The 17,683-nt window shown below is 54.5% G+C and overlaps 5 protein-coding genes across 5 annotated transcripts; 1 reads left to right on the forward strand and 4 right to left on the reverse strand.

The window, feature by feature from the left end:
• Window positions 1-591: 591 nt before the first annotated feature.
• DICSQDRAFT_62270 (lysophospholipase) lies at window positions 592-1,873 on the reverse strand (the record flags this gene model as incomplete). The annotated part of the gene is made up of 7 exons (XM_007366526.1): window positions 592-690; window positions 751-825; window positions 882-911; window positions 967-1,017; window positions 1,074-1,172; window positions 1,242-1,442; window positions 1,502-1,873. 7 exons carry the CDS (start codon window positions 1,871-1,873, stop codon window positions 592-594), a joined length of 927 nt encoding a protein of 308 aa, XP_007366588.1.
• Window positions 1,874-4,708: 2,835 nt separating this feature from the next.
• DICSQDRAFT_155655 (uncharacterized protein) lies at window positions 4,709-8,580 on the reverse strand. Its single transcript, XM_007366527.1, has 4 exons — window positions 8,286-8,580; window positions 7,667-8,131; window positions 6,176-7,102; window positions 4,709-6,119 (listed from the first exon to the last, which is right to left on the reverse strand). The coding sequence occupies exons 1-4, from the start codon at window positions 8,355-8,357 to the stop codon at window positions 5,544-5,546; spliced, it is 2,040 nt and encodes a 679-aa protein (XP_007366589.1). The 5' UTR covers window positions 8,358-8,580; the 3' UTR covers window positions 4,709-5,543.
• Window positions 8,581-8,682: 102 nt separating this feature from the next.
• DICSQDRAFT_137316 (lysophospholipase) lies at window positions 8,683-10,452 on the reverse strand. The gene is made up of 7 exons (XM_007366528.1): window positions 10,015-10,452; window positions 9,763-9,963; window positions 9,550-9,648; window positions 9,440-9,490; window positions 9,355-9,384; window positions 8,936-9,010; window positions 8,683-8,869 (listed from the first exon to the last, which is right to left on the reverse strand). The coding sequence occupies exons 1-7, from the start codon at window positions 10,393-10,395 to the stop codon at window positions 8,750-8,752; spliced, it is 957 nt and encodes a 318-aa protein (XP_007366590.1). The 5' UTR covers window positions 10,396-10,452; the 3' UTR covers window positions 8,683-8,749.
• Window positions 10,453-12,363: 1,911 nt separating this feature from the next.
• Window positions 12,364-13,845, reverse strand: DICSQDRAFT_62202 (legume-like lectin; the record flags this gene model as incomplete). Its single annotated transcript, XM_007366529.1, has 10 exons — window positions 12,364-12,652; window positions 12,712-12,814; window positions 12,883-12,973; window positions 13,027-13,144; window positions 13,200-13,233; window positions 13,293-13,386; window positions 13,457-13,519; window positions 13,582-13,629; window positions 13,692-13,722; window positions 13,781-13,845. Coding segments are annotated over 10 exons (936 nt in total), but the record flags the coding sequence as incomplete, so codon positions are not given.
• Window positions 13,846-17,082: 3,237 nt separating this feature from the next.
• Window positions 17,083-17,550, forward strand: DICSQDRAFT_170899 (uncharacterized protein; the record flags this gene model as incomplete). Its single annotated transcript, XM_007366530.1, has 2 exons — window positions 17,083-17,457; window positions 17,509-17,550. The coding sequence occupies 2 exons, from the start codon at window positions 17,083-17,085 to the stop codon at window positions 17,548-17,550; spliced, it is 417 nt and encodes a 138-aa protein (XP_007366592.1).
• Window positions 17,551-17,683: the final 133 nt, after the last annotated feature.

The raw sequence follows: 17,683 nt of genomic DNA on the forward strand, positions 1-17,683 counted from the left end.
GAGCAATGGAGACAGGATATACAGGGCCTGACCCCAGTGTTCGGACAATTCTCCGCACAGCAGGTCACGATCTGTCACGCTTGCCGACACCTGCCGGTCTTCGGGGAATCCCCGTTCTCCAGCTTGATGAGCCTTAGCCGAGCATCCCGAGCAAGTCGGAGAGTCAAACTGTGGCTGCATTGTCACGCCCTTGAGGGCTGCTTCTTGTTTCTCCTCTGTGTTCCCCTGAGCAGGCCTCGGAAAATTGGGTAGTGAGTAATATGCGTAGGTAGAAATACGTACACGAAATTTGTATGGAAGCGCCCGAAGAGGGATACGAAGCGAGACTCCCGAAGCTTTGATAGGGAAGGGTTGCACCACTCCCTTCTGCAAGATCGCCCCAAGGGCTTATGATATAAATTCAGTTCTTTTTGCTGCTTATTTGGAACACATATGGGCACCTACCTTCCAACTTGCAAGTTTATCGAGTGGACAATGACGGAGATACGGTCGTTTGTCCGAGCACTGGGGTCTGTCCAAACACTGGGGTCGCGATAGTAGGCATAGTATACGTCAATCAACTGTATGTGCAGTTCACCTTGGGCCGATGATCTAGGTCTGCTTACTGTGCGCTAAAATCCAGGGGATGCACTCGTCCACAAACTTCTCCTTCACGCTATCGGGCTCATGAACAAGTTCGTGATACCCGTCCTGTACGAAACGATTAACCATACTGATACCCGTGAACTAGAGTCGACGTGAGACCCATACCTCGAACGCCTTGAACTCTTTGTCTTGCGCGTCAACCTTCGCGAAGAACTCTTGTGACGCGGCATAGGAGGTCATCTGGTTCACATAGTTGGTCAGCGAGCTGAATAATGCTCCGTTTGATTCATCTGTACCTTGTCTGCAGTACCATGCACGAGGAGTAGCTGCAAGTAAGATAGGTTGAAGGTGTACTGACCAAAAGACACGAAGGACACGCACAGGGAGATTCTTTGGCCAATGTGTGTAATCCTTCCCAAGTACCTGTTCGCACTGATTCTCTCATTCAGTCCATGAGTGATATGGCTCGGAGTCTTGGCAACACTTACTCCTCCGAGGACTTCGTCAAGCGCCTTCAAGGACACTGTTTTCGGGCACATAGGATCCTTCTCTGCTGCTTCGTTGACCATCCTGTCGTGAGTTAGCGCCTTTTTTCACGTAGGTTACGGTTAGTTTCACTATACACAGCATACATTCAGCTGTATGGCAACACTCACATCTGAGTTCACAGGCGCAGGTACAAGCATCAGGGGAAACAGTTTCCCAACCATGCCGGCCACAAACCGCACGGGCCGTGGCACAGGGGAGGGCTGTACAATTAGAGGGCTTGTGGCTACGACACCGGATAGGAGTGATATGCTCTCTTGTGTTGGAGGCGGAGAGGTGCGTGTAGGAAAACCTAATGATAAACCTCCTCCCTGCGATCGAAACCATTAGAAGTGTTGTGATCACTGCCGGACGCGGATAACAACCATACCATCGAGTGACCCATCAAGAATATCGGCAGCTTCGGAAATCGCTTATGAACAAGCTTCAGAGCCCAATCGATGTCCGCGAACTGCTCCCGAAAGGTCGTCTTGCAGTACGTACTCCCTGGGCTCCTGTTCTCTTCATCCATTCCCGTTCGACCAAAGCCCCGCTGGTCGAATGCAAAGACCGTGATTCCGCGAGACGAGTAAATCCCGTGGGCCCACTCATATCGCCCAACATACTCAGCAAATCCATGAATGAAGAGTACCACTGCGCGTGGGGAGGACGCGGTGTACGTGCGCGTGTAGAAGTGGGTGTCTTCAGGGCCTAGCAGCCACTCTTCAGTGAAGGTTGACGATTCTGAAGTTGAAGTCGCCATGCACGGCGTATTCTGGATGGGGGATACCGAGCGCAGGTGCGTGATAGGCAGCAGCGCACTGTGAGGACAACAAGGTCATAATCTGGGGCCATTATATCGGTCACAATACATACTTACCCTGCACGGGCGCAGTCAGCTACGTCACAGGGAAGATGAAGATTCAAGGGATACACTCTGTTCTATAAGTAGACCGAGATTTCTTGGAAGCCCATCTACGTCACCGAAGCAGCGCTCGGCAGGAAGCGTGGCATACACTCATCGACAAGTGGAGAGAATTCGACCAACTGACCGAGGAGGGATCACAGCACTTGACAGGATGTACTCATATTCAGTAATGGGCACACCCGCATACATAGAACTGTCATGCAAGGCGAAGTTCATGCGATTTTGAATAGGGACATTAGTTTTCAGTCTCACGGAACACTCTCATGACAGATACATGTGGAGAAACTTCATCTTTCGCATACTTCGATTCCACCTAGACCGTACCCTCAAACGTGTCTCCAGAACGCTGCGGCAAGCTGTTCGCTACCTTCGTATTGTCTCCGATCGAACTCTCCTCGACGTCGGCCTCATCGCCCCGCTCAACTGTGCGCGTCACCGTGAGGGAAATGGCTTGAGGCCTGTGCAGGTCTTCTCTGAGACGCAGGCCACGTCCGCGAGTAAAGCTGGAGGATGTTTTAGCCCATTGCATGCTTGCTGTTGTGGGCCTTGTTTCTTGGCCCAGACCGAGGCCAACCCGCACAGTTATGAGCATAAATGTTATGCCGATAACTACAGGAGCGGTGCCGGACCCGATCGCTTCCAGAGGGGATCCGGTGAGATACCAGATGAGATATAACACAACCCAAGAGCTGGAGGAGATGAATCAATGCAGAAACCGATGAGGCTGAAATGAAACATACGTCCAGAAGGCCGCGCTCTCTACAAGGATGGCCATGCTGTTCTATAATGAGGAGAGGCTTGTTCCATCGCCGATGCTGACCAAAGCTAACAAGGAGACTTCGGCCGTCTCCCAGGACGCCAGTGTTCCTCAGAAGCCGGTTAGATGTCCAGACTCGATATCCTATGACAGCTATTGGCAGTTCAGTTATGACTGGAACGCACACATGGTATAGCTGCTCACCAGTCCCATAAACGTTTGTACTGAGCCACATTGTGAGATTATACAGCTGAGATACATGTTGTCTACACACCAGACAGTTGTAACACAAGTCGCAGTGATCCAGGGGGCGACCACCTCAGTGAATACCCCTGTGTCTGAGTGAGACAGCGTGAACTGATGTACCATCCCACTCCCAGCCACTTCCTCAGGGAATTATCGTCAGAATGCTGGCCGTGGCTCTGAAGGTTTCCCGCTTACCTATCACTCCGATCACAGTGAGCACTGGGAAGAGTGTGATCCAGTAGTTCTTGCCCCACACTAACCAGACACGATAGGTCTGCACGTCATCATTTCAAACGGGATCTAGTGTTTCAGGACGTGAAACTACCCACAATGACAACATCGCCGAGGAACATATCGATCACCAGCAGGATGAGCCTGGCGACCTGCGTCCTCTCACGTAAGTCGGTGAAGAATAGGACGGCCGCCTCGCCACCGCCAAGTTCGTTGACCATTGCCAGAATAATCCTCTTCGCGGAGTAACCAAAGTGCTTGTAACGTATTAGGGGGCTTAGTAGACTACGAAAAGGCATTCAAATCGCAGACATACCACGGTAACTGTGAGCATCAATAGGACGTTGGCAAGAATAAGGGGGGACCTCCTCAAGCCCCAGGTTGTCGATAGCCGATTTCTCCACCGAGGAGCATCGTCGCTGAGCTCGTGACATTGACCATACACTTTCCTGTGTCGACGCGCGAGTAACACGAGCGACACTGGGGAGAGTAGTACGAAGATCCCAAAGAGGGTGAACTCGAGAAAGCCAGAGACCAGATTCACAGTGTTGATGTTGATCATTTCTTAGAGGGACTCGTCAGAGGGATGTCCTGAGGGCGAGTTTGGCAGCGCCCTAGTTATAGCGCAGGCTTGCGATACTTGGGGCCCGTGGGCGAGCGATGAGCCATGTCTATTAAAAAAAAAGAGGTTCTTCAGGACCCGTTGAAGATTCTCAGACAAGGACAGGAATTGAGGTGCGATTCCTTGATAGATGCACGGGCGCGGTACGATTGAAGTTGATGGATTGGAGTGACTCACCAAATTGTCGCCGCAACGGGTATTTGACTGATAAACCTACTCCCTACAGCTAATGCAAGCTTCCCTGCCGTTGGCTTTGCTTATGACGCTGATGAGGTCCGACATAACCCTGCGGTTTTGGAGCGATCGCTTTCCTAACATGTAACCGGAGCGCATGCCATACCGTGCCTGATCCTATCTTTTTCTGAAATTCAAGGTCACTTCCTTCAAGGCCTCAGAGGAGACCTTCAACAGGATACCTGCGAATGATAAGGAGCTCAAACCTATCCAGGTGATGTGATGCTTGGCTAGCATACAACGCGTCGGGGAGACTGACCGTCACTGAAAGCGCATCACACCTTCCGCCCGACTACCTGGTCTAGCATCTCCATTGCCCGGCATCTGACGTTGTACGGTGCGTGCAATCACGTCCATGTGACGACGAGAATAAGGCACGGCTGTGCGATATCATCGTAATCATCATCGTGAGTGTCTTTGAAAGTAGCGTGTACGTGGAAAGAATTCGGAAAGCGCGTCTAGCGCCAACGGATGGGACAGGCAACTCGGCAAATTCTACTCAAACTTTTCGAAGTCTGCAGTTGCGAGGTATGGTTCGAGTTAGATCGAGAGAGAACAGGGAACTCCATTGCTAATTCGACGTAGAGACTATGTATGGAGATACACGCAAAATTATTTGCATCGCTATAGCACGGCACCCGTATCAGTTGCACTACTGCTAGAGGGAGTATAGTACCGGTATATCAGACGAGGACGAGACGGAGAGGAGATGCACGGTGAGATGTTCGTAGGGAGGAATGGGGGCAGGTTCAGGATATTTGTTTCGGATTCACCTAACAGGGGCGAAGGACATATGGTGCGGACCGAAGCAAGGAGCGGATGATGCTGCGGCGGGACGGGATTGCGTCCCGTGCGCGGCTCACTTACACTGACGGACACAGACACGAGAATCGAAAGAAAGAGAAGGAGAATAGGAAAGGGGGAAGCATAGTAGAGAAGGGATAATACGAAAAGGGTGGGGCAGGAGGATGCGGGGTAAGGACAGTCTATGAGCGGACGCAAGAGGCAAGACGAAAGTCAAGTTGATAAACAACAAGCAACCAACAACCCAAGGTCCGCAACGCACTCGCGTGACGGCTCGAGATGAGCGAAGCACCCTTCCATCGCCGCGTCGCCACCTCTAGGAGAAAGAAAGAGGGCAGGAGGCACGAGAGATAAACCGAAACGAGGATGCCGAGACAGGAGGGCGACAAACGAGGGGTGTGCCGGAGCAGGACGTCCGAGTCAAGCGAGGTAGTACACTGGCAGAGCATTGTAGAGAGGCGTCATTCAATGCGAGTGAGGGGCGACGAGAGCGAGCACGATATACAGACAAGGAGGGCGGGGTATCCAAGTAGTCGCCGGATCATACAACGTGGTCAGGGGTATGTGTCGTCGTTATGTGCATTTTCCTCTCATCAGAAGATGAGGCGCCCTCATGCTGACGCCTCGACCTCGCCCGATGGAATATCCGCAAGTTCCTCCTCCTTAATCGGCACAGTGTCCTTGAGTGGGTTCGGCACGTCCTCCGGGGGCTCGATCGCACTGGGAGGCTGCGAGCTGCCCCCTCCGCCCCCGCGACGGCCACCTGAGCCGCCCTGCGGGCCCGAGCGCGGCGGGTTCGCACAACGGTCCTTGCCGTGCGCAATGCGGAGGTTCGCGTAGTCGGGCTTGTTCTTCACACCATCGATCGCTTTGATGGCGTTCGCGATGTTCGTGAAGTTGACGAACGCGCAATTCTTCTCCTTTAAGAAGTTCACCAGCTCGATCTCCCCGTACTCGCCGAAGTCGCGCTTCAGCTTGTCCTCCGTGAACGTGTCGAAGTCTTCGATATTCCCCACGTAGACGTTCCGTGTCGCACCCGCGTGCACAGCGAGCGCGAGCGCGGGCGGCAGCGGCCCCGAGTTCTTGCCCCATCCGATCTTGAGTCGGCGGTTGTTGAGCGTCAGACCTTGGTAAGACGCCACTTGGAAGAACGTCAGCGCTGCCGCAGGGTCGACGAACGTCACGAACTGCAATTCGCGTATTAGCCACGCCTCATCAGGAGAGCAATGCTGCAGAAACGTACCGCAATATGCTTATCCTGCATGTACCTCAAGCTCTGCAACACCCCACCGCGTATCGCATTGCACAAATCCTCCGTCGTCGTCTCTGGGTGGATGTTGCCCAAGTACACCGTGCGGTTCAGGGCCTGGCCTCCCGCAGCAGCAAAGCTCGTCAGCGCGTCGGGCGAGAACTGCATGTACGGCGACAGCGGGCTCGCGAACGGGTTGCCACCTGCACCCGCAGACACGGGGCTTAAGACAGCGCTCTGCGCCACAAGGGACTGCGCTGCAGCAGCCTGGGCAGCCTGAGCTGCAGCTTGCTGCGATTTGGGGATGTACGCGCAGCGGTCCTTGCCGTAGTTCACTCGCTTGCCTGCCCACGCAGGCTCCGTCGGGAGCGTGTTTACGACCTTCGTCGCAGTCGAGATCGAGAGGAAGTGCACGAAGCCGATGTTCTTGTCGCGTACAATCTTCACCTGGTCGATCAGCCCGAACCGGCTGAGGTCGTCCCGCAGCTGCTCCTCCGTCATACTCTCCTCCAGACCGCCCAAGTACACATTGCGTGACGCGTTGCTCTGCTGGATCGCGAGCGCGACCTGCGATGGCACGGGGGATGGCTTCCCCCAGCCGATCTTGAGCTCCTGCCCGTGCAGCGAGAGCTTCTTGATAAGCGCGTCCGCGTGGAACGCGGCAGCAGTGGCACCGTCCAGGAAGGACAGGAACACGCACGACTTCTCGGGCAGGACGCGGATGGACTCGAGCGGACCAAAGTGAACGAGGTTGAGGAGCTCGTCGACCGACGCCGTCGCAGGGAGGTTTCCGACGTAGACCGTGCGCGCCGTCATGTTGTTCTGCGCAGAGAGCGCTGCTGTAATCGCCGCCGGGGAGTAGGGTGACGCAGCGGGGCCAGGGATCGTGAGCGAGGGAAGACGCTGCTGGTTGAGGTTTTGCTGAGGGGCCGGCGAGGTCAGCATCGTGCGACAACAGACGGATGGAAGGAGACACGAAGAGTGAGAAATGCAGAAACCACTGCTTGCTAGGAAAGAGAGGATGCGCCTTGGACCGCCACATGCGGCTGCCCTTCGTACAACGGCAATGGACGAGAAAAGGCACGCACTTGTTCACCCCGCCGGCGCTCCTTGCCGTCGTCCCATCTGGACCTTCCAAGACACTCGAACCATCAACACGAGCCTATACTCGGCAATCGCGCCAGAACATGTTGATCAGAGACACATACTCTCCAAGCGACTGTCTCTGGGATGAACCAAAGTCCGGAAAAACGGTTTACGTAATACGTCTCCAATGCAACAGCTGCCTCCGCCGCTAAGATGAGGTAACAAGGCTAGCGGGAAGAAGACGTGGCGTCGCCCGGGGGCTGCCCATACGAATTACGAGCAGGCAAGATCAAGGCGAACCAACGCAACAACCGCTCGAACGAAGGCAAAACAGAAAGAAATGAATAGAGGAAGATAGATAGAGAAAGCAAGTCAAGCAAAAGAGACACCAAGACACACCTGAGCAAAGCTGGCCGCCATTTGTCCATTATACGGGAATCCTCCAAGCATGCCCATCGCCGGCAGTCCCATGCCCAACATGCTGTACCCGTTGAAAGCGTTGTACGGATTCGCGCTGTTCGGCGTCGCCGACGGCGGCTGCTGGTTCTGAGGCGTATACGGACCTGCAGTGTTCGGACTCATCTGTTGACCCATCCCGTTCGTCGCTACCGCAGTGTTCAAGGTCAGCGAAGGAGTTGAGTAGAGTGCGTTACCGCCTCCCGCTCCAGAGGGGAAGCCGGTCGAGTTGGGGGGCGAGCCGTTGAAGCCGTTCTGGGCCTGCGCAATGGAGGCCTGAGGGCCGTAGCCGTAGTTGGCGAACGCGTCGCGATTGGATGCTGCGCTGGCGGTGCCATTGGGGCCAAAGGAGGTGGGGGACCAACGAGCCTTTTTGGCGTCGGGGCCGCCGACGGTTTCCATGGACCTCTGCTGGCGGTGCAAAGGGAGGTAAGGTGTCAAAATTGCAAGTCGGCAGGAACCAAGTGGATGTTCGAAGGCGAGGAGCCGCATTGCGACGAATAAGGAGAAAGGGTCGAGCGATGAGCTGGCTACACTTTCCGGATGAGCGCAGTGTGCTGACCTTCATCATGTCGATATCGAAGCCGGCGTAGGGTTGGTATTGGGACGCAAACGCGGTCTGGGTGTCTTCCATGGCGAGAGAAGGAAGTATGAACGGGGCGGGTGATGAAAGGAGAGAACGCGAGTCAGAGAGCGTGGGGGCGACGGGGGCGACGTCCGCGGGGAAACGAGTGTGGGCAGAAAAAGACACGCACAAAAAGGGAGCGAGTGCGGACGGTGGGTGGATGTGGTCAATTTAAAAGCTCTTGCGAACACAACTGAGGCTGCCCACCCCGCAGAGAAGAAGGAAGAGATGGTAGGAAACGAAACGACGGAGACAAGAAACGAGTCGGCGACAACGCTCTCTGGCATCCGCCGCCAGCGATCACACGCATCGCACGGACCACCTTCCGACATCGGCATAGCGTATCCAATTCGCCCACGGACATGATCACAACGCCCGGAAATACAATCCATCAACAGCCATCACAACTTCGACGCCGGCCCACTCCCGGTCTCTACGTGTTTCAACACCCACGAAATGCAGCACTCCACGAACTTCTCCTTCACCCCGTCCGGCTCATGCACCAGCTCGTGGAACCCGCCCTGTCAATGCCGTATCCGCTGCGGTCAGACGTCGGCTGTGCCGGCATCATAAGATGCGGAACTGACCTCGAACGGGGTAAACGTCTTATCCTCGGCGTCAACCTTATCGAAGAACTCCTTTGATGCCTTGAATGAGGTGACCTACAGCAATCGTCAGCACACTGCCTGAATGGTCGCTGCGGTATTCCATTGAAACGCGGGGAAAGCGGGCACAGGAGGTCAAGGGTTCCGCAGGACATCTAGGGGTTCGCGAAGTAGAAACATTGGATTACAATCTGTCTACCAAAGGATGCGGTCGGATTATTGAACGCAGGGGCAAAATAGCAACATCCCGCACTGCTTGGGTGCAGATATCTCTTACTCGGCATGCTATTCGGGCTAGACCCTATCGCTCTCGGCAGAGAATCGCCCGTGCCCGAGAACGTACGTCGCGAAACCACCGCAACCGAGACAAATCAACCAAACGCGGGAGCGAAGACACTTACCCTGTCGACATCGCCATGGACAACGAGCAGCTGGATACGGTCGGTCGGTGAGAAGGAGTAGGAAGGACGGACATGAAAGCCATACTGGAAGATTCCGCGACCAATGCTTGTAGTCGCCTGCTAGAAGCTGTTCGCCCTGTATCCAAAGGAACGTTAGGATAGTTGTGTGGTTAGGAAGAAGCGAATAAGACGTACGCCGCTCAGCATGTCATGCAATCCCTTCAGGGACCCCTTCTGAATAATCCAGGGGTCATTGACGCTCGCCAAGTTCGCAAGCGGGTCATGGGATAGATCCTATGTCGAGGACGAGAGCCGCGTTGCGAACAAGTCGAACGATGCGAATATGAAGACAAGCGACACGGCGCAGTTTAGTAGCGGCACACTACAATGAACATGCAATGTACGTACCTCGACGGGGACAGGCGCGTCGATGAGCAAGTGCGGGAACAAAGTGCTCGCCTTGCCTCCAATATACCTGAGTATCTTCGACGCGGGGTAGGTCTGGTGGACAAGCGGACTCGACGCGATCACTCCAGTGAGCAGCGAAAGCGTCTCCCTTTCTGGGGGCGCGGTCGTCCGCGTCCCGAACGCAAGCACGAGCCCACCGCCCTACACCGACGTCCATCAGCTACCGCCTACAATGCAAGTGAGGGTACGCACCATCGAATGCCCCATCAAGAACACCGGCAGCCCCTGGAACTCCCTCCTAACATGCTTCACCCACCACTCGATATCCCTCAGCTGCTCCACCCTACTCGTCTTCCCATACGCGCTCTCCTTGCTCTTCTTCTCTTTGTCGAGTGCAGTGCGCCCGAACCCACGCTGATCGTACGTGAAGACCGTGATCCCGCGCTTCGCGTACTCAGCGTGCGCCCACTCGTACCTGCCGACGTGCTCCGCGAAGCCGTGCACGAAGACGAGGACAGCGCGGGAGTCAGAGGAGGGATAAGTCCGGGTGTAGAACTGCGTGGAAGATGGGCCGGGGAGCCAGGCTTCGTTGTATACGGCCGAGGGAGTGGACTCTCCGGATGGGGTCGTCATGTTCCTTCAAAAGCGGTCGCTAGCCTGAATCAGTTACCAGGATGTGCTGAGACGTGAGGGCGGGGGCGGGATGTGGGGTTGGAATGTGGGGTTGTGTATATATGCTGTGCGGCCGACGTCAGCGACGACGACTACTATCATGTGCCCGTCGGGAATTGCTGTGTTTGGCATGGTCGTGCCGTTTGTGCGGTTTGACAACCACCGTTATACAACTGCGGCCACCTGTTATCCTATGAGGACACCCATCCGGCTAGTCACGGTTTGTCGTTGATCTCGCCGCTCAGCTTGTCTTGTTGAGGCCCAACGAGATGGACATGGGCGGAGTTCCGAGGTACACTCACTCACCCCGCCAGCCTGACACGTCCCGTGCCTGCAACAGGTTCTGCAGCCCTCAGCGGAGACGTCTTCATCAAACGACCTGCGGCGAGATTGAAGGTGTCTAGGCTTTCAAGAAGTCGGACGGCCAAGGCTGCAGCTGAAACCTACCGTGAGTAGCCAGTGTCCGTGACCTTGCCTCGTAACCAAGAAGTTTAACCTCCAGGCACCCGGATCTCGTCCAGCTACCTATCGATCAGGAATTCTAGGCAGAGAGCATTCTACATTCTCCGGAATAGGTTCATAGTCAGTCAGCGACATCGCTCGAATCATGCGGTATCCCCAAGAGAGAGTTATACCTCATATCAGCCAGCGTAAGACGACAGCGAGAGATACGCTCAACCAGTTCGAAAAATTCGGCTTACTATCGCGGCAGCCAGGGTCTACGGAATATCTTACACGGCATTCACGTAGCCCATTTTGGTGCCTATTCGGCACCGCATCCACTCCTCCAGCCGGCACAGACTTGACTGCATGGAACTGCAGGCGTGAGTACCCCGTGGTACATGGTGTTTTCTCCCGATGGTCTCATTTCTGACGATTGCCCTTCGGCCTGGTTGTCACCTCGGCAGATCAGAAGCTGTAATATGACCTGGTCGCAATGCCCGGGCCTTAGCGGGATATGCCCAGGTGTTCCGCAGATTTCGTATGCCCATCCCACGATTCTATGCGCAGATAGCGAAACTAACTGAGAAGATGTTATCCCCTGGATGATATCTCTCGCACGCGTGCTTGGTATGAATCAACAACAACTGAATCGCCGGTCAGAGCGCTCCACTTCAACGTGAAGCACTGATTCCTGCATTCCGGTCCGTTATTGACATTGTATCTAGTTCGATATCTCATTTAGGTCTGTCGAAATCAGTCCGGTCTTCGCATTTTCCTTGCGATCCTGCATATAGCAAACTCATGTCAAGTGCCACCTCGTATGGTGAACCGCTCCAACGCCAGCTGTATGAAGGAGAGTCAGACGGGCGTTCATTATCAATCCGGGCGTGAGCATCGCCGATTACATCGAGTGCTGAATAGACTCCCGAAACCTCAAATACCAGCATGAGCACGAAAATGAGCTCAATGTGGGAACATTCAAGGATGGTTCGCTCGCAGCTCCACATACTACATACGGTGAAAGCAATACACCATACAACGCAAGTCCTCCTTCGTAGCCAATGTGTATGTAATCTCCCTGACTTGGATGAACAGCTTCGAACAACCGCGCTGCACATCACTTCGCGTTGAAGGCGGTCACGAGGGCGCGAGAACTAGCACCGTCGGCATATACAAGGATTCAAGTTTACCGCTGCTTCAGCTGATACTCGTCGCTTAATACGGAACAGCTTCGGCAAGATCTGGACATTCAGAGAAACAATTGGGCACATCGTGTACTGCGTGAGCAATGGGGAGCGGGCGAGGACCGTAAGAGCAGTAGTTCGCGATCGAAAAGGCCTCCACTGGTCCTGTACATCTAGTCTGAAGGCATCAAGGTGGCTGCACTCGGGAAGACCACTGAAGCTGATTCAGAGGCCACAACATAAATACAACCCTCGATTGTACTGATCAACCAGCACGCGGACGGCATACAGCCGACCATCGCTAGAACCGCTTGCTATCATACCCGAATCCCTGCATGCTCCTCCCCACCGAGCCGAATGCCCCAACTCCAACGCCCGCAACTCCACCTCGCGCCTGCCGAAGCGCGTATGTTTTGTACCCGTACAGCGCCCCCGCGACAACGCCGACGAACAAGAAGAGCTTGATGAACGTCCATGACCACGAGGACGCGGCGACGCCTGCGAGCCCGGGCTTCTTTGAGCCCGTGAGCTTGTCGCGCTGCGCGTCAGGGCTGGACAAGATCGCGGAGTAGGTCGTGACGCTGATGATACTGTTTCCAGAGCACTCAGTCAATATGGGGGAGCGGGATTGGAAGAGGGAGGGACCCACTCGTGGTTGTCGGAGACGTCGCCCGTGAGAGCAGAGAAGCCGACATAGGGCGCGAGTGGGAGCACGGTGCCGTACGAGGTGAAGCACTCCGTCCATTCGTCCCCTGCGGACGCGAGCGAGGATCAGTGGTCGTCCTGTACGGATGATCAGAAATTGGAGAAGGTCACGCACAGGCCTTGTACTGGATCTTCACGTTCAAATATTGTTCACGGATGTACGTGATCTTCAGTTTCGTTGCGACGTTCGTCCGGCGGAAGTTCGCCTGGATACGTTCAAACGGCTGCGAAAAGTGGTAAGCGGGTAGAGGACACGTACAGAGCAGGCACCGAGGCTGTTCTTCTCGCCATCATGTTCTGAATCGTACGCTGTCTTGCCGTCGCCGAGCATAGCGGTGATACGGGGGAACGAGTAAGGGTGCCGCGAATTTGCATACCTGTCGTCGTCGTCTTTAGCACCCACGGTTCCACTGCAGGCGCAGATGCACGTACGTGTCAAGAAATATGCCGAGGCCCTCGAAGTTATCTGCAGGTGGAAAGCCATATTAGAGATATTTTTGTGCAGGTTGACAGCAAATTGCGCACCTTTGCTGCCGAAAACAGGCCCTGGCTGCGCGCGGTCTTTGGCTAACCAGATGGCCATACCATCGCCGAACAGGTGATTGTTATCACCCGCAACCTAAGAGGAGGCGACGGAGTGCCAGTGACTCATGAATTGTTAGCGCAAGTAGAGCAAGCTCATCACCCACCTTGAACTCGAGTTCCAGGACGAAATTCGATGCAGTAAGCGGGACCCGCGACCACAGCCATCCCTACGGTACCGTTAGTTTCTTCACCGACAAGGGACCACAAGCGAGAACGATACATGGCGTACCATTTGTGAGGGCTTCGCACGGGTGAGACGGATGTGCTTATTTGTGTTCTGCGTCCCAGGGAGAGACGTTGAGCTGGAATGTACTTAAAGGCAGTTTCGTGTGAACGTACAACGTATGCATCACCACCAAAATCCCACCATCTGCACGAGAGGGGCATTAGGGCATATGTGCGAGGGAAATGTCGGGAGCGATACTCACCGGTTTTGAAGGTCTTGGTCAATATAGGGCGGGTATATTGAGTGGGTACGGAGGGAGACGGTCTGCGATGTGGTGAGTCACGGCACTCCGTTAGATTGGATTCTGTTCAACAAGTGAAGACCTTGAAGAAAGTAGACATGGTGGGCAACAGTCGGGTCCTGCTCGGGACGTTTCACGCAACGATGTCTTCGCCTAGTACCCGACGTCAAGTGACCCGAAGGTGCAACGTGGAGATGCGTTACAAAGGGAAGGATGTGCGCCCATTGAGCCGGCCACACAGTGCAGTGTCTCGTGTCCTAATCACGGTTCCGCATGCTCCAGGCGGGGGAGAAACCCGCTGAGAATCTCATTTTCCTCGGCCATAGCAGGCGTCTCTGGGAGTGACTGCATGCGTTGAGAGTGGGTACTCTGACTACATCTCCTACGGACTGGGACAGTGTTTGTGTGCCGCAGTTCCCGTTCTCTCGTGGATTTCGCTGTAGCCCTCGCGTAGTCCGCTAGCCACCATCATAGCCGGCCACGACTATAGTCGTGGCCAGTCATGCTGGGAGTCCTACGTTCCCGCAAACATACAACTGCCCGGCCTCACATGGCCAAAGTCCAGTGTATTGACAGCATAGGCTCAACAGATTCGCATTGCGCGCGCAAACACATCTTTGTCATGCGAGCTATTATGCACGTTCGTCCAACTGTAGTCCTTGACACGACATACGTGCCCACCTTGGCCCCACCACTCTCACCAATTCGGATACAACGCGCGAGACTGAACAATGACTTACCCTGTCAATTGTCCTGTTCGCAAGCTTAGACTTATCGTCCAGCGCAGCGAGTATTCCTAGCGGCAGCAGCGTCAGGCAGTATAGAAGGCCCTTGAAGAACATGGCGAATAGATGTGTCGTGGGCCGTCAGACCAAGCCACCAGTGAGTAAAAAAGAAGGGATTCAAGCAATAGTTAAGTTAGAAATACAAGTCGAGAGCGGGTGCGTCGACGGCGGCGTGCGGGGGAGTAAGAGGTATGAGCAGTGACGGCGACGAATGGCCGAGCTGGCACCCGCGGCGCGGGAAATCTGAGATCTAGCCACGACACCGTCTGCGGTGTCCGAGGTCCTCGATGCGCTTTATTCTCGTCAGTAGTTCAATTGGACCTCTGTCGACATCGCTCGAGGATCCTACGGCACACCTTGTCGCAACTTACACACTCATCTCGATGTGAGATACGGCTTTCTATGCTGGCTTACTCCTTGTTCAGATACGTGAGGTATGCTAAGGCCGCACTCAGGAGCACTTTGTTGCAACCCACACAACCCACAAAGCAAGACCTGAGAGCAAAATATACGGGAAGTACCTCCGTGACAAACTTGTTTTGCACCCCCTCCGGCTCATGCACCAGTTCGTAGCACCAACCCTACCATCGTCATCGGTCGCGATCAGATGTCTGTGCATCTGCCAGCATCTGAATTGCGGAACTGACCTTGCATGGCGTAAATGTTTTATCTTCGGCGTCGATTTTCAGGAAGAATGCCTGCGAGGCCTTGAACGAAGTGAGCTGCAGCAAACGTCCGCACACTGTTCTATGCAAACTCGAGTAAGGGCGGATCAACGATACAGGGGTTCCGAGTGAAGCCGAAGGGGGAACATGGCTCAAAAGAAGTGGAGGGGTTGACGAAGTAGATGCATCGATGTCTACGGAGAGACACGGTCGAAAAAGCAAAGCATGAACGGTGATGAACTCTGCCGTGAAAGCTCAGACACGTGGTATCAACCGTATTGCGCAGTTCGGACGTCGGTGCTTTCGGCGGAATGTACCCAGAACGTGACACCCACTCTAACAAACCGAAGTGATTGAACTAGTCAATACTACAGCCGGTTTCAGATCGCTTGTCGTGAGAGCGCCGCGCCGCGTCTCGCGCATTTGCCTGTCTTCCCCTCCTAAGCGCCCCCAAAGGAACTTCGGACGACGATATCTCCTGGACTGCTCAATGTAGCCACCTCATTCTTGCATATTCTGGTTCAGGCATGCAACGCGCAGGGCATGGTATGGTATCCAAATTGCGCCAACACGATATCATTGACTTCTGGGCATTCCCGCTCTTCCAGCTCCCTACTGGACTCAAACAGCGCTGTTGGCTTAATAGTATGGTGTACTCTTCCGGAAATCATCGGAATGGCGAAGACAAAATGCTCTCGAGGGCTCAAGGTCAAAAGGCAGCGTGTCCTGCAACAATCACGTCCACCATAGGGTGGGCTTGGGTGGCAGCCCTCTTGGGCCAGCTCGTACTCTTCATCGGGAGGCACCAGACATCATGAATTTGTGAGTGTTCTGCCCCTCCATAGTGTATATGGTCTTGCAAGGCATTTGGGGCCATGTAGTAGGAGGGAGGAACAGGCGAGGTGGGTAGATTGGAGCTGCAAAGGAGAGCTAGTAGAACACTACAATTAGCAACTGGGACGATTGTAACAGTTCGTAGGCATGCAGTGGGCACATTTCAGATGTTTCGTAGCAAAGAATGTGTTGGATTTGACGATATACGACAGAGCGGTATACTCGACATGCACCAGAACCCTTCGCAGAATATAGAATACGTACATCGTCAGCCTCTTCTGCACCATATGCCCTCCGTAACATCCACCAATAGCTTCCAATGAGCCTTCTGGGTATCTCCATGGGTTGTCCAAGGATATATGCGTGACAGATGCAGCAGATGGCGTGAGATCGACCGAAGGCCAGTGGAACGTCCGATATATGAGCAGCCACCTTGATTCCAGCACCGTGACCTGCACGTCACATTCCTGAGTCAGAATATGCAAGAAAGAGATGAATATGCTGAGCAGTCCAGGAGATATTGTCGTCCGAAGTTCCTTTGGGGGCGCTTAGAAGGGGAAAACAGGCAAATGCGCGAGACGCGGCGCGGCGCTCTCACGATGAGCGATCCGAAACCGGCTGTAGTGCTGCTGGGTCCAGTCACAGGACCGCTGAAGACTGGTCTTGTGACCAAGGCAGGACCTGTAGTAACCGGACCAGGACCACCTGTATAGCGGTCCTGTCCATGGTCCTGGTTCCGGTCTCCCTGTACATACCTGTCTGTAAGGACCAAGGAGGACCGGTCATGACCGGTCCAGGACCGACCAAAAAGACCGTAACAGACTGATAGGGGCCGGTCTTCGGGGCCATAGAGAGAGCAGGCGGTAGAGCACGACATACGATTACATAATCATAGCAGACAAAAAGTTGTGTGCATTGATTCAACAAGACTGTCATTTCTCCTCTACTGCCCTGGTCCACACAACTACAATCTACTGGCATGGCTAGCGAGGAGGAGACAACGACAACGAAAAAGGTGATCAAGCGAAAGAAGGTGGTAGAGGACAGCTCCGAGAGCGAGGAGATTGAAGAACTGCTTGTGGTGAAGAAGGCACGGAAAGTCGGTGGGGCACGCAAATCTGATGCGAAGGGAAGGGTTTCGAGGGAAGGGAAGACACAGGGGAAGGTGGGCGAGAAGAAGAAGACCGGGGCGGCACAAAAGAAGTCGATGGGAGGGAGAGGCAAGATGGCGGGAACGAGCAATGAGGTGATCGAGATCAATGAGGAAGGTGATGAGCGAGACAATGACCCGGAGGGCGACAAGGAGAGTGAGCATGCTGGAGAGGAGGATGGGGTTGGGTATGGAGACAACAAGGTGTGTGTGATGGTGTTTAAGGCAGACTACTCGCCTGATAAACATGTCCAGTCATCTGACAACGAAGAACTCACCCTCCCGAAGAAAAAATGAATGAAGAAGGAGATGATGCAGGACCTCCGGCTGATCTTCTCTGTGCGCGAGACAGTTGTATTTGTGGATGAGGAAGAAGGGCGCCGAGAGGAGGAGACGGGCTCATGGTGCTCTATATGCCGGTACGTTAGGT

This window comes from Dichomitus squalens (genome assembly GCF_000275845.1).
Source record: "Dichomitus squalens LYAD-421 SS1 unplaced genomic scaffold DICSQscaffold_18, whole genome shotgun sequence".
In the NCBI taxonomy this organism is placed as follows: domain Eukaryota; kingdom Fungi; phylum Basidiomycota; class Agaricomycetes; order Polyporales; family Polyporaceae; genus Dichomitus; species Dichomitus squalens.